This window comes from Thalia democratica, chromosome 3 (assembly GCF_965202585.1).
Source record: "Thalia democratica chromosome 3, ktThaDemo2.hap1.1, whole genome shotgun sequence".
NCBI classification, from domain to species: Eukaryota; Metazoa; Chordata; class Thaliacea; order Salpida; family Salpidae; genus Thalia; species Thalia democratica.
This window is the reverse complement of record NC_139167.1, coordinates 98,287,287-98,305,319: the sequence shown is the minus strand read 5'-3', so window position 1 is coordinate 98,305,319 and position 18,033 is coordinate 98,287,287. Positions and strand designations below refer to the sequence as shown.

At 28.1% G+C, this 18,033-nt stretch overlaps 1 protein-coding gene across 5 annotated transcripts in view; it reads right to left on the bottom strand.

Annotated features, from left to right (window-relative positions):
- Positions 1-18,033, bottom strand: part of LOC145831211 (unconventional myosin-IXb-like) — a 49,211-nt gene that overhangs the window by 2,885 nt on the left and 28,293 nt on the right. For 2 of the 5 annotated variants that reach the window (XM_082938350.1, XM_082938351.1), the window contains exons 16-40: positions 14,237-14,368; positions 13,594-13,791; positions 12,867-13,013; positions 12,254-12,327; positions 11,394-11,573; positions 10,847-10,873; positions 10,160-10,656; positions 9,678-9,922; positions 9,183-9,364; positions 8,398-8,469; positions 7,020-7,125; positions 6,448-6,603; positions 6,092-6,221; positions 5,705-5,847; positions 5,336-5,413; positions 4,983-5,123; positions 4,338-4,511; positions 3,881-3,986; positions 3,190-3,313; positions 2,520-2,667; positions 2,059-2,176; positions 1,750-1,856; positions 1,307-1,437; positions 844-987; positions 332-382 (exon numbers count right to left, since the gene is read on the bottom strand). In XM_082938350.1, coding sequence (XP_082794476.1) covers positions 332-382; positions 844-987; positions 1,307-1,437; positions 1,750-1,856; positions 2,059-2,176; positions 2,520-2,667; positions 3,190-3,313; positions 3,881-3,986; positions 4,338-4,511; positions 4,983-5,123; positions 5,336-5,413; positions 5,705-5,847; positions 6,092-6,221; positions 6,448-6,603; positions 7,020-7,125; positions 8,398-8,469; positions 9,183-9,364; positions 9,678-9,922; positions 10,160-10,656; positions 10,847-10,873; positions 11,394-11,573; positions 12,254-12,327; positions 12,867-13,013; positions 13,594-13,791; positions 14,237-14,368 — 3,611 coding nt within the window. The remainder of the gene's footprint in view (positions 1-331; positions 383-843; positions 988-1,306; positions 1,438-1,749; positions 1,857-2,058; positions 2,177-2,519; positions 2,668-3,189; positions 3,314-3,880; positions 3,987-4,337; positions 4,512-4,982; positions 5,124-5,335; positions 5,414-5,704; positions 5,848-6,091; positions 6,222-6,447; positions 6,604-7,019; positions 7,126-8,397; positions 8,470-9,182; positions 9,365-9,677; positions 9,923-10,159; positions 10,657-10,846; positions 10,874-11,393; positions 11,574-12,253; positions 12,328-12,866; positions 13,014-13,593; positions 13,792-14,236; positions 14,369-18,033) is intronic. The other 3 variants (XM_082938352.1, XM_082938353.1, XM_082938354.1) reach the window with 3 other exon arrangements.

Below are 18,033 nucleotides of genomic sequence, written 5' to 3'. Positions count from 1 at the left end.
TTGTTTAAAAGTTTTTCAAGTTTAGTTTTTTTAAATCTAGTGTTTAAAAAAATTTCTAAATAGTTAAATATTACGAAACTAGAAACTGATTTTTTCAAAACATTTTAAAAAAAAGTTTTGTGAAAATTTAAAGTAAATAATCTGAGTGGTAAAAAAGTTATGTTGCTTTAAATCTTATATTCTAATAAGTAGAAACATCCTACTTAAACTTTATAAGAACTTAAAAGGTTGAAAACATGCTTTTGAAACAAAACTTGTGGACCACAGGTTAGTAAACACTGTTTTACAATGTTTTTTGAATGTTTTAAACAAAAATAGGTCGAACACTCACTCATTTTTCGACTTCTTAGATGTTCTTCTTCTAACAACTTTTCCTAAACTGCTGCAAAAGTAAATAACTTTAAGACTGTTTAATTGCAAGAAAAAGTGTTTTGATTATAAAATTTGAGTTTACAAAAAACAAAATTGATTTTTTAAATGGTATTCTGTTTTAATTTTTTTAGTAATAATTTTATTTATGAAACACTAGCTTTATATATAAACAAAAATTCATCATACTCATTAAATTCATTTACAGTATATTTGTGCTTCAATCTAAAAAGTTTTTCCAATACAATTTACTAAGTAATATGTTCTACAAATAATTTAACTCATTAAACTTACTATCTTTGAGTTTTAACTTGGCAACATAATATTTGGTAAATAAATTTAGTTAATATATATATGTATATATACATTTTCATCTCATTTGATCAAATATTAATATCTTTGTGCTTTAACTTATTAACTCTATCAAGCATGATTTACTGGGTAACATTATATTTGTATACATGTTCAACTAACTCGGTAGATTTAGTATCAATATCCTTGTGCCTTAACTTGGCAACTCTGTCCAGCATGATCTTTCTTCCTTCATTCATCTGATCTTCATCATCAAGATCTCTCTTGTAATCTTTCTCTCTGTCATGTAACAGTTCAAGGAATCCTCTGTAAAATGTGTACAGAAATAAATATAAAGTATCCAAATGTAGAAAAATAAATTAATACAAAAACAATATCTTATTATTAAAAAAAATTTAAAGCTCAGAATTTAAAGAAATAAGACGAATTGAATAAACAGAAATTATTATAGATTATTTAACTATAGACAGTTTCTTCTATAATTATAAAGGATTTTTAAATACTTAGTTATGAAAAAGTATAAATAAAAAATATATTTCTAAACTTTAAGCTAATGATAACAACTTTGGAAGCCATTTGAAAAATTAAAACTTTATTCTTAAGAAGTTTACTATAACAAACATACTCAAGTATGGGTTTAATTTCTCTGATATCCCTGGACATTTTGAAGGTATCGGGAGCTTTGAATATGGAAGGAGTAAAACAGTTGACAGTAGATGTCGCTGTCATACCGGTTTCGGACTCGTGCGAGGATACCTGATGAATTTGATATAATATTATAATATTTAACCTTAAAGACTGTAAGTTTTGTAGAAGTGCTTTTGATTTTTATTATTTGATTTAGTTTAGTTATTTTAATTTAGGTAGTTTTTGTATGAATTATAGCTTAATGTATGTGATACAAAAAAATCTCAAAATATGAAACAAAAATTTTGTTGTTTTGAATTTAAAATCAATTTAAGTTTACGGGAAGCCACACTAGATTATAAAATTATAACGCTTTACACTCACCCGATGTATATGTTAAAGTAACTTGTAGTGTCTTTTTACTAAAATAAATTCACTAACCTGATGTATATGATAGAGTAATCTCTCCATTACTGCTTGATGCTCAGAAGGCCATGTTTTTACACATTCCCATAAGGCCGCTTTTCTTTCTCGAGTTTGTGAAATACCTAGGGAGTAGTATATTAATTAATATTTAGTATTTCATACTAATGATTTTGTACTTGTGATTTTACACATTCTTATAAAGCCGCTTTTCTTACTCGTGTTTGAGATATACCTAAGTTTAGAGTAAAGCATAAACATAATGAGCTAGTACTTTGTTGAAGAAAATTATAAAAGAAACTTAAGAAATGTTTGTATAAAACTAACAAGAAGCATTATAGAAAGGAATGAAACTCTCCACAGGACACAGAGTCATTGGTAGTTGTCGGAAGAACCCTTTGATGACACTCGTGACTGCATGAATCTTGTATTTGTCAAAATTCACCTGGAAATATTTTAAATGGTTACATTAATTATTTTATTAGATTATTTTTAATAGCGCTTGTGACTGCGAAAATCTTGTGAAAGATTATTTCATTGTCTGAGAGCTAATACAATGATAATGAAGCTACTAAAAAACTATATTAGCTTTTTTAGCAATAATTAATAAAACTCGCAACTATAGCCTTTAAGCTACTCAAAAAGTCTTGTAAAAAGTAATTTACTAACATAGTATTAGATTTAAGGTATGATGTATTAATAAATATAAAACAAATAAACTCTCATTGTGCAAGCATATTATAAAAAGAAGTATATGTACACTAAAATGTTTTATAAAATAAACTAACATTGGTGCCGAGATCTGGTCTGAAATTGATTTCAAACCTCAGCCTGTCCAGTTGACCTTTTGCAGGTGAGACCCTGTAAAGACCTTTGGGCCACCTGTCCCCGTATTCTATGTATTGGAACGCGGATTCTAAGAAATCTGGTATAAACCTGAAAAATTATTGTTTTACGATGCTTTTCTTTAACGATTTTTTAATATAATCTGTGGTAAGAAAAAGTTCAAAGCTTTTTAAATAACTATAATTTACTTGTTGTTTGAAATATTTTTTCTAAGACTTTTGTAAACGTTTGTAAACGTTTATTTTAGATACCAAACTAGTTTTTGTGAATTTATCAATTAAACTAATCTTCAATAGAAAACATTAAAAGTTGATTAATAAAGTCAGTAACAAACAAGTTGAGTAGCTATACAAGTTCCTTAAACTAATTTAATACTAGCAAAAAATTTAAAGATTAAACCTTGGTTTCTGTAGAAAATTTTGTAAATTTCCATAAGCCTAATCGAAAACTATTACGTTTTTTATAACTTCTTAAAAGTATAAAAACACAAGCATGAATTTAACACAAACTATTTTGTCAGTAAAAATGCATTTTACATCCGTACTTTCTCTTAATTTTAATTAAAACAAACGTAATAAACAACATTTAAATATAAATATAACAATCAATAACCTTTCGTTGTAACACAGTTTAGTAAGGTACTCTCCATACAATTTAGTTGGTTTAGATGTTTGATCGACCTTGCATCTATGTAGGATGTTGTTGACGCATTTCGTGTGACACATAAACTCACAAGCTGTTAAAAAAATTAGAAATATTATTTAAATGTTTCCCACCTATTGAACAAGTTATTCTTTTTAGTTCATAATATATATGAAAAACATAATAACAATGTAGTTTTATTTCGTGTGACGCATTTCGTGTGGCACATAAACTCACAAGCTGTTAAAAAAAGATAAATATTATTAGAATTATGAATTAATAATAAATACAATTGAATAAAACTTCAACAGTCTGATAATGTTAAACGGTATGTATTTTTTTAAGTTTACTAAGATTTTTTTAACTCAATTATAGCTTTTACGAGTAACAGTTCTACAGAAGTAATTTTGCTCAAATTAACTTCAACTAACTTTTGCAGTAGAGAAACTAACTAACTCACACGCTACATAAATAAAAAGTAATCGTTATATTTAAAAATATGTTTGTATATTTACATCAATGAGTTTGTAATAAAGTAAAAATTTTAAACGTTTTTGTTTATAAAAGTATGTATGTTAAAAATCTTACTTTTAACTACTTTTTCTGCAAACTCAGTCAGTTTTTACTTGTAATTAATAACAGAAGTAACACATTAACTAACTCTTGCAGTAGAGCGCAGTATCCATACAGTAGATAGTCTCTGAACAATGATCACAAAATAAAGAAACTTCGCAGGAATGTAGTTGAAACTGATGGCCGAACAAGAACTGAAAAAAATTATTAGTTTACAAGATTTTTAGTAGTTAGATAGTTTAAAATGCATGTTTTTTTGTAAAGCTGTCTAAATCTAATAAATGAAGATTTTCAACGCCTGAAATATTTTAAAAATGTAGAAATTTTAAATTTTGAAAGAGTTTTATTTCTTGCGTACTCAAAGTGAGATAATTGACTTATTTAACTATTAACCTGTTTTTCCTAATCTACGTCATAATTTTAGTGTGTTTGTTAGTAGCGTTTCTTTACTCGTAAACTTTGCTTACTTTGAAAAAGCTGCAACAAACCAACAAAGAAATGTCATTCAAAAGCGGTTTTTTATCAAATTTGTTATGCTAACTCACAGTAGGAAAGACGACTTCTTTTTCTTTCTCTTTTTTCTTCTTCTTGGAGTTCTTTTTGGTGATCTTCTTCAAATGCAAGTCTATGTACCCCCTGAATCCGTTAACTGCCAACCCGAAAGCGTAATCGTGCTGCTGGTTTGTTTCCGATCGCTTCTCCACGTTTTCTTTTAAGATCTAAAAAAAAGATGTAATAAAAGTTAAAAAGAAAAAAGTAGACTTATAATATGTATATACTTAAAATCTACATCAACTTCTAGGATCCCAAAACGTAAGAAATATTAAAAGTTTTGACAACTAATATAATAAATTGTTTTTTTCTACAAAAAAGAATCTATGATCTTATTATGGTTGAAAGAATGATTTACCAAGTTAACTGTTTATAATGTGTTTTTTGTTTTATAACTTTCTTACCTGTTTGAAAGCATCAATGGTCTCGTTGTACTTCAATGTCGGATCTTTGGTGTGCATCACATTCGCGTACATATCAACAACATATTAATTAATAAAAAAAAACATAAAAAATTACTTACCTGTTTGAAAGCATCAATGGTCTCGTTATACTTCAACGTAGGATCTTTAGTGTGCATCACATTTGCATACATGTTAATAACATATTAAATAAAAAAACATTAAAAATTTTCTAACCTGCTTAAAAGCATCAATGGTCTCGTTATACTTCAACGTAGGGTCTTTGGTGTGCATCACATTCGCGTACATGTCCAACAATTTATCCCTGAATTGACACATGGAAAGCGTGAATATGTTGGTGATCGCGTTTTGGGACACCTGAAATTTAATATTCATGTTAGGGGATTTCCAAAAACAAAGATTTGTTGTTAACTAGTTTCTGTTGCTAGTTCTCCACTGTGTTGTTTAACGGTTAAATCTTCAGCCACAAGAATTACTTACTTAAAGTATTATATAGTTTTATTTTATAGTCAAGAAATACTTATTTAGTGTTTATTCATTTATTATTTGATATATATTTATATGTTTACCTTAGAACTGGGCTGACGTTCTCTGTTCTCGTCATCTTCGTGTTGACTGTTTCTTGAACGTTCTTCGAAATTGTTTATCTGTTGAAACAAAAAGTGTTTAAACAGTAGGAGAATTTAGCAATTTCAAAAAGAATACTTTCCTGGTTTTAGTTGAAGTCAAAGTTCTAACAGATTTTTTAGTAAACTTTTAAGTCTAACAAAAAATTTAGATTTCTAAAAGTTATGAAAAGTATGTTTTTTTTTTAAACAAGAATTCTAAGTAAGAACTAGTAAGGTAATCATTTGTAAATAACAATAAAAATGTACTAGAATTATTACTGTTGATGAATTATTATTGAATTGATTGAATATTTAAAGTCATAATTTTACCTTGGATTGTATTAAGAGATCAAGTTCATTCAAAGAAAAGTTGTCAGTAACAATGACTTCACTTGATATTGATTCTTCTCTAGTTCTAACTTTCGAAAGCTCTTCGATGTTGGTTAGATTGTCCACAGAAGACAAAGGCGTGCCTGAAAAATAAACTTAATTTTTTTTTCGAACTTGTGAGTTCACAAGATTTTTTATTCAAAAATATTTAGGACATGGTTTTTTATTGCTCTTAATACTATAAAGTACTTTAGCCTCTCTTTGTTTATGTTAGGTTTTTTTACACCAAACATATAGTTTAATGAACAACAAAAAAAAATAGTTTGCTTCAATATGTATAAACACATGATCAGTCGAAAAACCTAGTACTTTTAATTTTAAACCAACCGAAACCATGATGATCTTTGTGTTTTCGTCTGTGAGGTCTCGAGAAAAAATCTTCGTTCAGTCCTGTCTGGCTGTTGAAAAAATTCTTGATTCGGTTCTTCACTCCGCTGCGTTTGGAAGGGGTCTCCATCTGTTTAAAAGTGCATTTTCATTAAAATATTTTATTAATATTTATAGGCTCTTTACGGCAGCTATTAAAAACAAGTTAATTCTAAGTTATAAAAATGAGGTAAATTCCATCTAATGTAATAAACTTTTAGATTTAAAATATGGTTGAATGTGTTACAAGGTTTATTATGACAGTGTTCTACAAATAGTAAAATTCTTAAATCTAGCTGTACGGTATAGAAACAAACGGGCTGCTTCCCGTTGAGGTTGTTGCCATGGAGACTGGTGGAACTCGCCGCGGTGGTTCCCCTCCCCATGACGTCATCGTCGCCCCTGGTTGCCGGATGAACGAAAGAGTGGTTGGGTTGGAGTATCTCATCGCTACCTCCCATAATTTTCTTGATCTGCCAAAATTTAATTGTTTGTTCAAAAAACTTGAAATTCTTCTTGACATTAAAATAAAATGAAAAAACAAATAAAACTGTTAAAGCTAGGAACATAATTCTATTGTTAGTATAAAGTAAGGGGTTTAGTGCATTAGTCATTAGAAATTATTTCAGTGTGCACAGAAAGTTTACTGAAGTAAAAAGTTAAACCGATAATGAACCAACTTGAAATTATGTTTTTTTGTTCACAACGAAATTATGTTTATTTTTTTATTATAAAAACTATAAAACTCTTAAACTATGAAATTTTCTCAAAGTGGGCGATTAAGCAGAATTGTTGTAGTATTTATTGTATAAACTATATGTATGAACGAGTGGAAACTATTTTAGTTTGCTCAATATTTTAGCAAGGAAAAATTTAAAGTATTTTTTACCTGAGATCTTTCAATTGCTGAATTTGATCTTCTTCTTTTAGGGAGTTGCTTCGGTGCTAAAGACGAAGTCTCGTTGGTGTTGGACCTCATTCCAAAACTTTTTAGACTGTTTGTTTGTTTGTTTTATTATTCAATAATATATTTTTATGTTATGTTATTAAAATGCATACATTTTCCTACATTAGTTATTTGCTTAAATGTTTTGTGCTAGACATCCTGAACTATTAAAGAAATGTATTAAAAACATATAAAAAGTTTTACTAAACTTGGGATTTAACAAAATAATCGAGATGCTTATTTATAATTTTTTTATAGTTCTTAAATGCGTGAAAAGTATTTAAAATAACATTGTTTTACTTAAGACAAGTAAAAATTACTTTGCAAACTCTATTGTTAAATAACTTGCTTTGATTTCAACTTTACTTACTCTTTTTATACTAATAGCAATGTAATTGGTAAGCATTTTTATTTTAGTTATCAAAAGTAAAAGGTCTTACCACTTTAATTGCCTACATAAAAAAAATTATTATCATTTAAATGTGTGTTTATACTAGTGTGTGTAAATCAGCTTAAAAGTGTGCATAAATGTGAAATCTACAAAAGTAAACAGCTAGTATATATTTTTTCAAATCATTTTAAAATAAAACAGTGAAAATATACATTTTTTGAGTATTTTTTTCTTATAATAATGTTGCACAGACAAACTCAACTTTTGAATAAATTTTATGTAAAAAAATTTATACTTTTATTATTTGTATAATATTTACATTTATATTAACTTCTTGAACTAATAGTTGTAATATATTGCAAAAACTGTAGTTTGAAATTTAAAAAATACATTTTCCATAAACTAAATTACAGTACTCTTTGAAATTATTATGAAAACCTCTATTGCCACCACAAATATGAACGAATCTACAACAACTTTTAAGGTTAGTATTGAATAAAATTTACTAGTGTTAATCTATATATTGTACAGTTGATTTTGTGTCACCAATAGAATAATTTGCATGAGTAAAATTTTGAGCTTTTACAACTTTGCACGAATAGCCACCAGTGTAAAGAGCAAAATGAATATTTACAACAATAATCACTCAATAGTGCCACACAGAAACAATTTCAGACACTCTATGTTGATTCTATAAAAAAATTTCAAAACTTTTGAAAAAGTCCAGTGACAGAAGGTTATAGCTACGATAACGATGCAAAAAAACATCTAGAGATTTATATTTTTTCTTATTTTATTTTTCAAACAGCAATAACTTTCTGTGAATGGATATAAATTTTTTTAAATTTTCTGATAAATTATAATGTTTATTATACTACAAACAATGATCTATTTTTTGGAATATTTTTATCTTTTTTTTTTATCTCACACCTTTCAACAGATTTGCTCCTGGTAGGAGTATTAGCTCCCTCCTCCAAACTTCTGCTGACGTCATCAGTATTTCTGAATTATGACGTAACAATCAATTGTGGCAGCGAAGCATCGCATCATACATCCACGAGAACATAAAAATAAAACAATTGCTTTTGAAATAAAATATATTTGCACAAATAAAAATGTATTAGTTAATTTAAGATGAATTGTAATTGATGTATTTTAATAAAATAATGTATTTAAATAGCAGCTATTTACAAGCTTTAAGTTTATTCTAGTTTCATGCTGAGTTTTATAAACATGCTGTTTATGATGTTAAAGCTAGCTGGTAAAATTTCATGCAATTTTCATCATGCTACTAAAAACATTCTAATTTTATAAAGTTTTGGTTTTAAATTCGAAAGTAATAAAAGTACCTTGTACTTTTATTACTCTATTTTAAATTAATTAACATTTAAACATTACTATATTACTTCTTTTGAAAGTTAATAACTCTACTTTTTTAAGAACCTTTTTAAAACATTAACAAAAGCTTTAGTTTTTCAACATTTTGTATATACTTTGTAGTAAGTTTTTAGTCCAAAAACTAATAAATTTTATTTTAATCCTCTTTTGTTTTGTAAGATTCATAAAGCAATACTTTTGCTTTTAACAATTGTTAGTAATGACGTGTTTACGTTACGTGTTAGTAATGACGTAATTACGCGCGCGTTCTAATAAGCGTCAAACAACACGTCTCTAATGTCTCTGAGATCTCTTTGGGGAGATCCCCGTTTATATACCGTCTCACTGAGAGCCTCTTGAACGACCTCTTCCTTGATAAATCCTGCCGGTTGTCCAAATCTGGCGTTATCGGCGGCTGGCTCTGGAACTGGGGCAGGGGCAAGCTTGACACCCTCACCCCAAGTCCCGCCCCCAAGTGGTTGAGCTCTGCCATGTACGACAGCCTCATCTCAGATATTTCCTGTTCGGTACAAGGTTTTGTTTGATACTAAAACCTTAACTTGTATGTGATTGTTGTGACAAAAAAAAGTTGGGACTAATTTAAACCAAAAAAAAATCTATGTAACCACACCTAACTAAATTTAAGATTGTTTATAACTAGAAGAGAAGTTCAACTAACTTATAACCTTAGGTTTTTCTTTATCAAAAAACTAACACTTTAGAAACATTTTTGTAGCAAGACTATTAAGATTAAGATGTTCTAAAAATTTTTAGTCAAAAATCTCATCACAAATAAGAAACTATCACAAACTTGATAAAAAAAAGATTCTCACCTCAGACAACTTCCGGTCCTTCTTGTTCCTCCTACTCCTGAAGTTGACAGCCGACTCCGCCCTGTCAAACTCCAACCTCTGAAACATGACGAACTTCCTGATGAAGTCCCTCACCTCCTTTGAGATGTCGCTAACAACCCCCTTCAGTTTGGCGTCGTTGATAGTTTGCTCCACCACTTGGTCCATAGACTTGGTGAGAGCCACTTTGGTTTTCTTGTAAACCGCTGGAACTTTGAACTGGCCGTCTGTGGGTTTAAAGTTTACTAATAAAAACTTTAAACTATTCAACTATAAAGTTTTAGTATATGACAAGTTAGTTTTACTATTAATTTAAAGGTTTTTTTATGTTTGAATTTTACTGAATACCTTTTCTTAAAAAAAATCGGTAGTAAAGTTTTTCGTTCAAAGATAAAAACAAAGAATTTTATAGAAAAAACTAAATGAGTTAAATAAATATAATTTTTATTTAAATTTTTCATTACCTGTAGAGTTTTGCTTCTCGATATTCTTCCTGTCCTCACTTTCAAACGCGTCATCGCCGTTTTCATTTACGACGTCACAGTCCTCTGCTGCGTCACAGTCTTCGTCAATGAAGCGTATCAACTCGCCCTGCAAAACCGCGTCGATCTTCTTCTGCTGCTTTATGACGTCATACTTGACGAAAGCGTCCACGTCATCGATCTTCTCGCCCGATGACGTCATCTTCTCGTCTTCCGAGGAGAAATCGCTCTCCGATGACGACGATGACGTAGACGACTCTTTTCTCATGGATTGAGGGTAGACGGCTCTCAGGAAAAACTTTCCGACGTTGTTCTTGGGAGAATCGGCCTTGTTTACAGGAGAATCGGGCTCCGAAGAGTCGATGAAAGCTGAAATTAGAGATCTCTGAGGTTTCTGCTCCACAGCGCTCTCTACCGGTTGAATTTCTTCGTCCACAGATAGTTTCGTGAACATTGAAACCAAAGAGCTCTTATTCTGCCTGTTTGTTTTTCTCGATGCAAAACTTAAAACAAAACACTCCGTGCTAAATAAAGTTTTATTTTAACTAATCCATGCTGAGAACATTAAAAGAATGTTTTTTTTACACACACTTGAGTTAGAAACACCAAAAACCAACACACAGACTATATAGTTTAGTTACTAAATGAACGACAAAATTTTGAACGAACCGTTTTAGTTGTTGTTGTTCTAACGATCTAAATGTTATAAGTTCTAGATGGATTTTGACTAAAGTTGAAATGTTTATTCGAATACAAACTAAGGCGAGTCTAAACCTCAAACTAAAATAAACGGTTTATAAAAATTTAAGCAATATATTTTGAAGTTTACAAAAAAAACTTGAACAATTTGTTGTTTTAAGTTTAAAGCAAAGAACCGCCTTTGGTTTGTAAACAACTTACCAAAATAAAACTTAAGTTTCATTTTTTTTAAGTAAGCAAGTCTAAGATTTACTTAAAGTCAGATTTATTATACTTTAAAAGCTCATTAAAGCAATCTTATCTTTAAGGTTATTCAAGAAAAGAAAAAGTTTAAGTCATTCTCTATATTTGATATAAATATCTTAGAGTTTTTTTATGCACTCAAAGAATTATATTACATCAAAAGTTTTAGAACTTTTGAATACAAACATATAGCTTTAGTTGAGTTATTAGTATATTTATACTCTGTATAAGTCTCAAAGTTTACTTTTGTTTTTCTCAGTTTGATTATCCTTACCTTGCCTTCTTTTCTTCAAGTTCTCTTCTCCTCTTTCGCGCCAAATATGCACGAAAGCAGCACTGAATCACAACTGCCGATTCTTCTTTCAAAAATTTATCTGCTAGGTGGCGTCTCCACCAGTTTTGTATGACAACGGACGCTTTTTCCCGTCGCTCTGTTTCAAGCTCCCCGGATGTTCTACATGTTTGATAAATAGTACATGCTGGGTGACAACGAAAAATTGTTGATCATGCATCAAAAAACAAAAAGTTCCAAAATATAACATTTCACTTTTTGGGAAACATAAAACTTTTGCTTTGAACGTAAAGTGTTTATATTTTATAGTTTTTATGTTGATGTTTTTTTTCTAGTTTGGAGGCATAAAAACTATTAGTTTAGCAGTATATCGTCCCTAGTAGCTTTCATTACTTCTTGTTACCCCTCAATTATAAGAACTAAATAATCTTTATAACAAATGATACACTATTTTCAAGAAAATTTTCTGAGTTTTTATTTTAAAACTTAAATTATTTTTACGCTATTTATTACTTGTTTTAACTCTGTTACAACCTTCCGGAATTTAGCACTTGAATAACATTAGCTTTGGTAAACCCTTGGATTCTTTTTATTACTTTTATGAACTCTTGATACAGAAGAGTGAAAACTTGATCACATTTTGATTCAATTTTTGATTTTTACATGATGCTATACAAACTATCTGTCTCACAAACCTAACACAAACGATTCTACAACACCAAGAACTCAATCAAAAACAATTTAATAATTTTTTGATACCTATTGTCACTACAACACACCTAGAAACACCAACTACTTGTATAAAAAAAATTATTTATTTATTTTAAATTAATTAAACTAACACATCTCTTTCTTCGTCAGTTGGGACCTCATCGCTGACTTTTTCTCCTTCAATGGATGAGGAACTTATCTCTTCCTGAATAAAAAATATAATTTGTAAGATAACTTTATGTAGGTACATAAAAATAAAGCATTAGTTACACAAGTTTTGTTCACAAAATTCTTAAATAAACTAGCAATATTGCACAAGGTTTATTTATTTTCTTTGACATCTAACTAAGTATTTTGAATATTATTCAAAACGATTTTTTAACTAACTCAGAGTTTTACTGCAACTAAGACACTTTTTTAATGAAACAAAAAACAAGAGCACTAAAGAAACATTACAAATATTAATTTCACAAATTAAGAAAACCTCTTCGGAAGAGCTAAGAATTCACTATTATACTGCAACTAAGAAACTTTTCTACTCGAAATAAAAAAAAAAAGAACACAAAAGAAAAATTACAAATATTACTTCATAAATTCCAAAAAAACCTCTTCAGGAGACCGGAAAAAAACGATTTATTTACTAACTCAGAGTTTTACTGTAACTAAAACACTTTTTTACTGAAACAAACAAAAAATAGCACTAAAGAAAAATTAAAGTACTAATTTCATAAATTAAAAAAAAACCTCTTCAGAAGATCGGCTCTTTTCCCTGATTTTTCCAACCGCAATTCGCGCCGACCACATTCTCCACGCGCTTTGCATCGTCACAATGGCTTTCAGTGACGTCACGTACCTACGTCGGCACAAAAATCCCCGCACCAGTGATTGCACCTGGCATTAATATTTTTATTTGGAAATTGACCTTTTGGTTGTTAAATTAAAGAATGTAAATTTATCGACCTTGTTGCATTCTACGTTTTATAATTGAATAGTGAAATGCTAGTATCTGATAGTAGAGCTCAGAAAATATATTATGACGTTTTATATATTTATTTGCTTGATATTTAAATGTTTTAATCTACATAACTTCCTAAACACATAAATAAACTTAATACTTGACTTCGAATCAGTAGTGCGAAAGCTTTTATTTCTTAATTTTATTACTTGAACAAACGAACTACCTCATTTATTTAAAGAGTGATCCTAAATCAGGGTTCCCCTCGGGGGCATGAGCAGTTAAAGGGTCACAGGGTAGCCATGAGGCTATAATTTGAAACTTACACCAGATCTTCTGGAGTTGATGACAAGGAGCAAAGAAAGGTCTTAGAAGATTCTAATGGTAGTTTTTTAAGTAATCTTGTTGGAGGAGGCCATAGTTTTTTTAATTTTCATGAAAGGGAGCCTTTTAAAAGTTTGAGGATACCCTGTTTTAAATAAAACTATAAGAATAAAGTTTTTTTTTAATTTGTACCTTAACAATGGAAAGTATCTTCTTCATTTGCAACGTGATCATCAAGTGTCTTGTGATTGGTTCGTGCAGAAATACGCGGGACTTCCCCAATTGGTACGTTGGTTTCTTACCAGGGGAATTTCGGATTAGGTCAGGGATGTTGTTTGAGAGGAACTTTTCTACTTCGTCTAAACTGTCCAGCTTTTGCTTGATGAGGAGCTGTTGTTAGGAGTTTATTTTAGAAAATTAAAACTAAGTACCTTGTTTAAGTTTTAAGTAATAAATTATATGAAACTATCAGTAAAATAGCTAAAATAAGAGTAATTTTAACGTAATTTAAAAAAATCTATAATACTTAATCTGAAAATCTAAGCATAGTTAAAGAAAGTGCTTGGTTTTGTCTACTTAACGTCGACGTTACATATTTAGTATAGGAACTAATCCAAACAAAATTGTAAACATATAACTTGAAATAACCGATCTTTTAAGATTAACCTAGCAAAAGTAAAATAAAAACAAGTAAGCAAGTTAACAGTTAAGCTAGTTACTAAGTGAGATTTAAATGCTAAAAAACTATAAATTTTATAACATTTAATGACTGTATATTTAGACTTCTTTTCAGAATAAAAGCTTAACACATACAAAGTTGTTGCCAATAACTTACTTTGTATTCTTCATTAAATTCTTCCAGGGTGTAGTTTTTATGGAATCTTGTTTGCTGTATTTCAATTGTCTGTAGAGTTCCACTACATCTTAATTGATGAAGCATCAATTCATCGTCTATTAATCCTGAATTCTGTTAGAAATATAATCAAATTAGTATAAAAACGTACTAGTATTAAAATAAAAACGTAAATACTAAACAAAGCAATTATTAAAGACGTTAATAATAGAGCATTTCAAGTTATTTCATAATTGTTTTAACATAAACATATTTTAGAAATTTATGTGTTTATTAAACTCAACAAAGGGTTTAGGTTGAAATTATACAGCAATAGTAATAAAGTTGATATCATCACGTTTTCAAATTATTAAACTTTTACCACCGGAAGCAAAAAATCATATTTCCGCTATTTTATTCGAGATCAAACTATTTACAGTCAACTTTTAAGACGTCAAAGTTCTTAAAAATTGTTTGAAATATAAATACTGCTCTAGTAGGCTTATCATTGAGTATAAGAGAGCGGTTTTCATTTTTGATAGCAAAATTAGATTAAGTTAATCTTTGTGGCGTAGTTTGAACTTGTTTAACTTTTAAGTTGAGAATACTATCAATAAAAAAAATAGATTTTAATCTTCCCTTACATCTTGAGTTTTTATTAACAAAAGTGATTAAATCAGATCAAACAAATATGATAATTTTGTAGAAATTTCACGAAAGGTATATGATTCAGAAAATTAGTTTATGTTTTGATTGTAATGTTATTAACTTTTCAAACTATTTTAACTGTTTGTTGAAATAAATCATACATATATAAGTTTGTTCATCTTTCGATTAAAACCTTTTTAAAACCATAAAATCATCGTCATAATAATAAAGTTGTTTTATAAAAACCAAAAAATTTTTGGCTTCTAAAAATTACTATCTGAGCTCCTTGAAGTACAGATTAAATCAATAACAAATCGTAATTTCATTCATAAAACTTTAAAAGTACATTTAGTAAGCCACATAAAATAAATAATAAAGTATAAACTTGTTTGTAACTTATTAATTTTGAAAGCTTATTGGTTTTCCATTCTAAAAAACTAAATAAAATAACAATAATAAATTAAAATTTTAAATCAATACACTTCGATTTTTGACAACAATGAGATTTAAAATCTTTGTTTTATAGCCACCAAAACAAGACCAATAAGATATAAAAAAAAATTTTTGCCAACCTGTTATAAAGAAAAAAGTAAGTCATTAAAGTTTCAATAGCTTAATCTATAAATATACAAATATGCGTCACAAAGGTATTAAGGGCGAGTGAAAGGGAAAAACATTCAAAGTAGGGGGCAATATAGAAAGGGGGCAATTGAATTTAGCGTGGGAAATTAAACAGGTGAAATTTTGTGTGTTCTTTCAACCGTGTTATTTGAAGTTGATTAAAGTTTTGGCGAGTTTCTTAAGTTAAGGTGACTCTTATATTTCGATAACAATTTAAAAAGCTTTTAAAGTGTTTAATTACTTATGATTAAACTGCTTAAATCGAACATGAGTTGTTCAAACTTCTTTTATCAAAAAGTTGTTAAAGTGACTTCATAATAAGTTCAGCAGAAAACTCAGTTTGTACACAAATAAATCTTATTTTTTGTTAAAGTAAAGTTAAAATAAAATTGCTGAGGTTTCGAATTGATTTGGTGATAACAAAATATTTACTTTTTATAACTAAATAAAGTTTTTTGTACAAACAATTTAGTTTTATAAGGTCAAAAGGTGACAGGTTAAAGTTTGTGCATAATAAAGCGTACAATTTTGTCAGAGTTGATTAACTTTTGTCATTTTGATGAACAGCCTTTCACATAATTTAATATTTTGTCAGTTTTCTTTGCTACAGTCGAATAATGTTTGTTAGCAAAAATAATCTTATAATAACAAAGTTATTTAGTGAAAACTTTTTGTTTTTTCAAGTTATCAGACAATTTCAAACAACTTTAAATGTCATTAAGTAAATTGACCTGTTAAAATTTTTTTTTTAATGAAAACATCATTTAAGTGATAGTTTAAATTAAATACAACGTTCTAACTAAAAACTAAAAAAATTAAAGATATACAACATAAAAGATAATATCAAACGAAATATTAAAAAATTAAAAGCTTAAAAATGGTCTACTGTTTTAACTGTACCGTTAAATCAGACAGTTCCGTAAAATGTTTATTTCGAAAAAATCCCTTTAAAGCTTTTGAAATAAATACTAAAGTAAATTTGCTTTGTTTATATCAATATCAGTAGCCTATATTTCAGGAAATATGCTAAATTTTACATAATACTCTCCTATTAAATATTAATACCTGTAATGCTTTTAGCTAATGCTAACAAAAAACGGTCTTAAATGAATTTTTATAAATCAACTGAAGCTTTTAATGCTTAAAATGTACTGTTTAATTTTTATAAAAAATTGTTCAAAAGTTTTTAGAAGTTTATTTTAGTTCATTTTCTGTATACTGGTGTACATTACAACATTTTCTGTTACTAAAAGAGTTTTTTTTTCGGAAAACTGTTTTTAATTTATTACAACTGATTTTTTGCTTACACTGCTTTTATGTACCTTTCTGCACTTTTTTTCTTCGAATTTTTTTATTATAATTTATTTTATATCGTAGACTGCTTTACATTACATTATTTGTCATTTGTTTGTGTTGTTTCTTCAAAAAATTTCTATTTTTAGACTTTTTTAAATTACCGTGACATTTTTGTACATATGCAGTTAATGCATTTTACAATGAATTTTGTTTTGTGTTTTAACTTGACTAACATACAACTATTTTAGTTGTACAAACGGTTTTTAATTAAAAAAGTTGTTTAAAACCGCTATAAAATTAGATTTGTAATTTTTTTCTAAACTTTAATTGTTTTAGATGATTTTTTTTCTACAGTCTCAAAGGTGTTAAAACATGAAAATCAATTTGTTTGTTTCGTATATCAAAAATTAAAAAATATTTGTTTATTGAAGCATAGTTTTAAAACAAAAATCACAAAAACGTATAAGTTAGAAGCGTGTTTTTAATAAAAACATTTCAAAAATATAATTCTGCTCCAAAACTACGTTTATCAAAACTTTTTAACTTTTGAGATGCTGCAAATATTATCACAACTTAAAATTAGATTAGAATACCTTTTTTTAGAAAACAACATTTAAAAAATGTTTTTAAAAAACAGAACATTTTCTGTTACTAATAAAATCTTAACAAACAATTTAATCGGGTATCTTTTTTATTTCTGCAAGATTTATAAGTTGCAAAAGTTATAAAATTTGAATCAAAGTATTTCAAATAACAACATTGGTCCTTTTTTTGTGTTTACTTCTACAAAAAACATCTTGACACTTACCAAAGTGGTGTGCAGCAGCTAAGTAAATAGAAAAGCACACTTGTACAAATATGTAAACATAAAAAACACTTGAGCAAATAAAAATACATTTCAATGTTTGCTAGCATATTTTCATAAGTAAAAAAAAACTTTTTTACCATTTTTTGAAATTTTGTTAGAAAATATAGCAATACCAACAAAACTACAAATTCATAACAATTTATATACATATACTCTACATATTTATATAACAAACTAATTTTTTCTGCGTTGGCTTTAATGCATTTTTCAATTGCTAAAATAAAACAAAATAAGTTAATATTTGACAAGGATGGAAGAGAATATAGTTATTTATTTTTTGGTAAAGTAAGTATTCTAAAAAACTATACATATATATATATATATATACATATAATAAGGTGGTTATACAAACTTGAACACCTTCTAT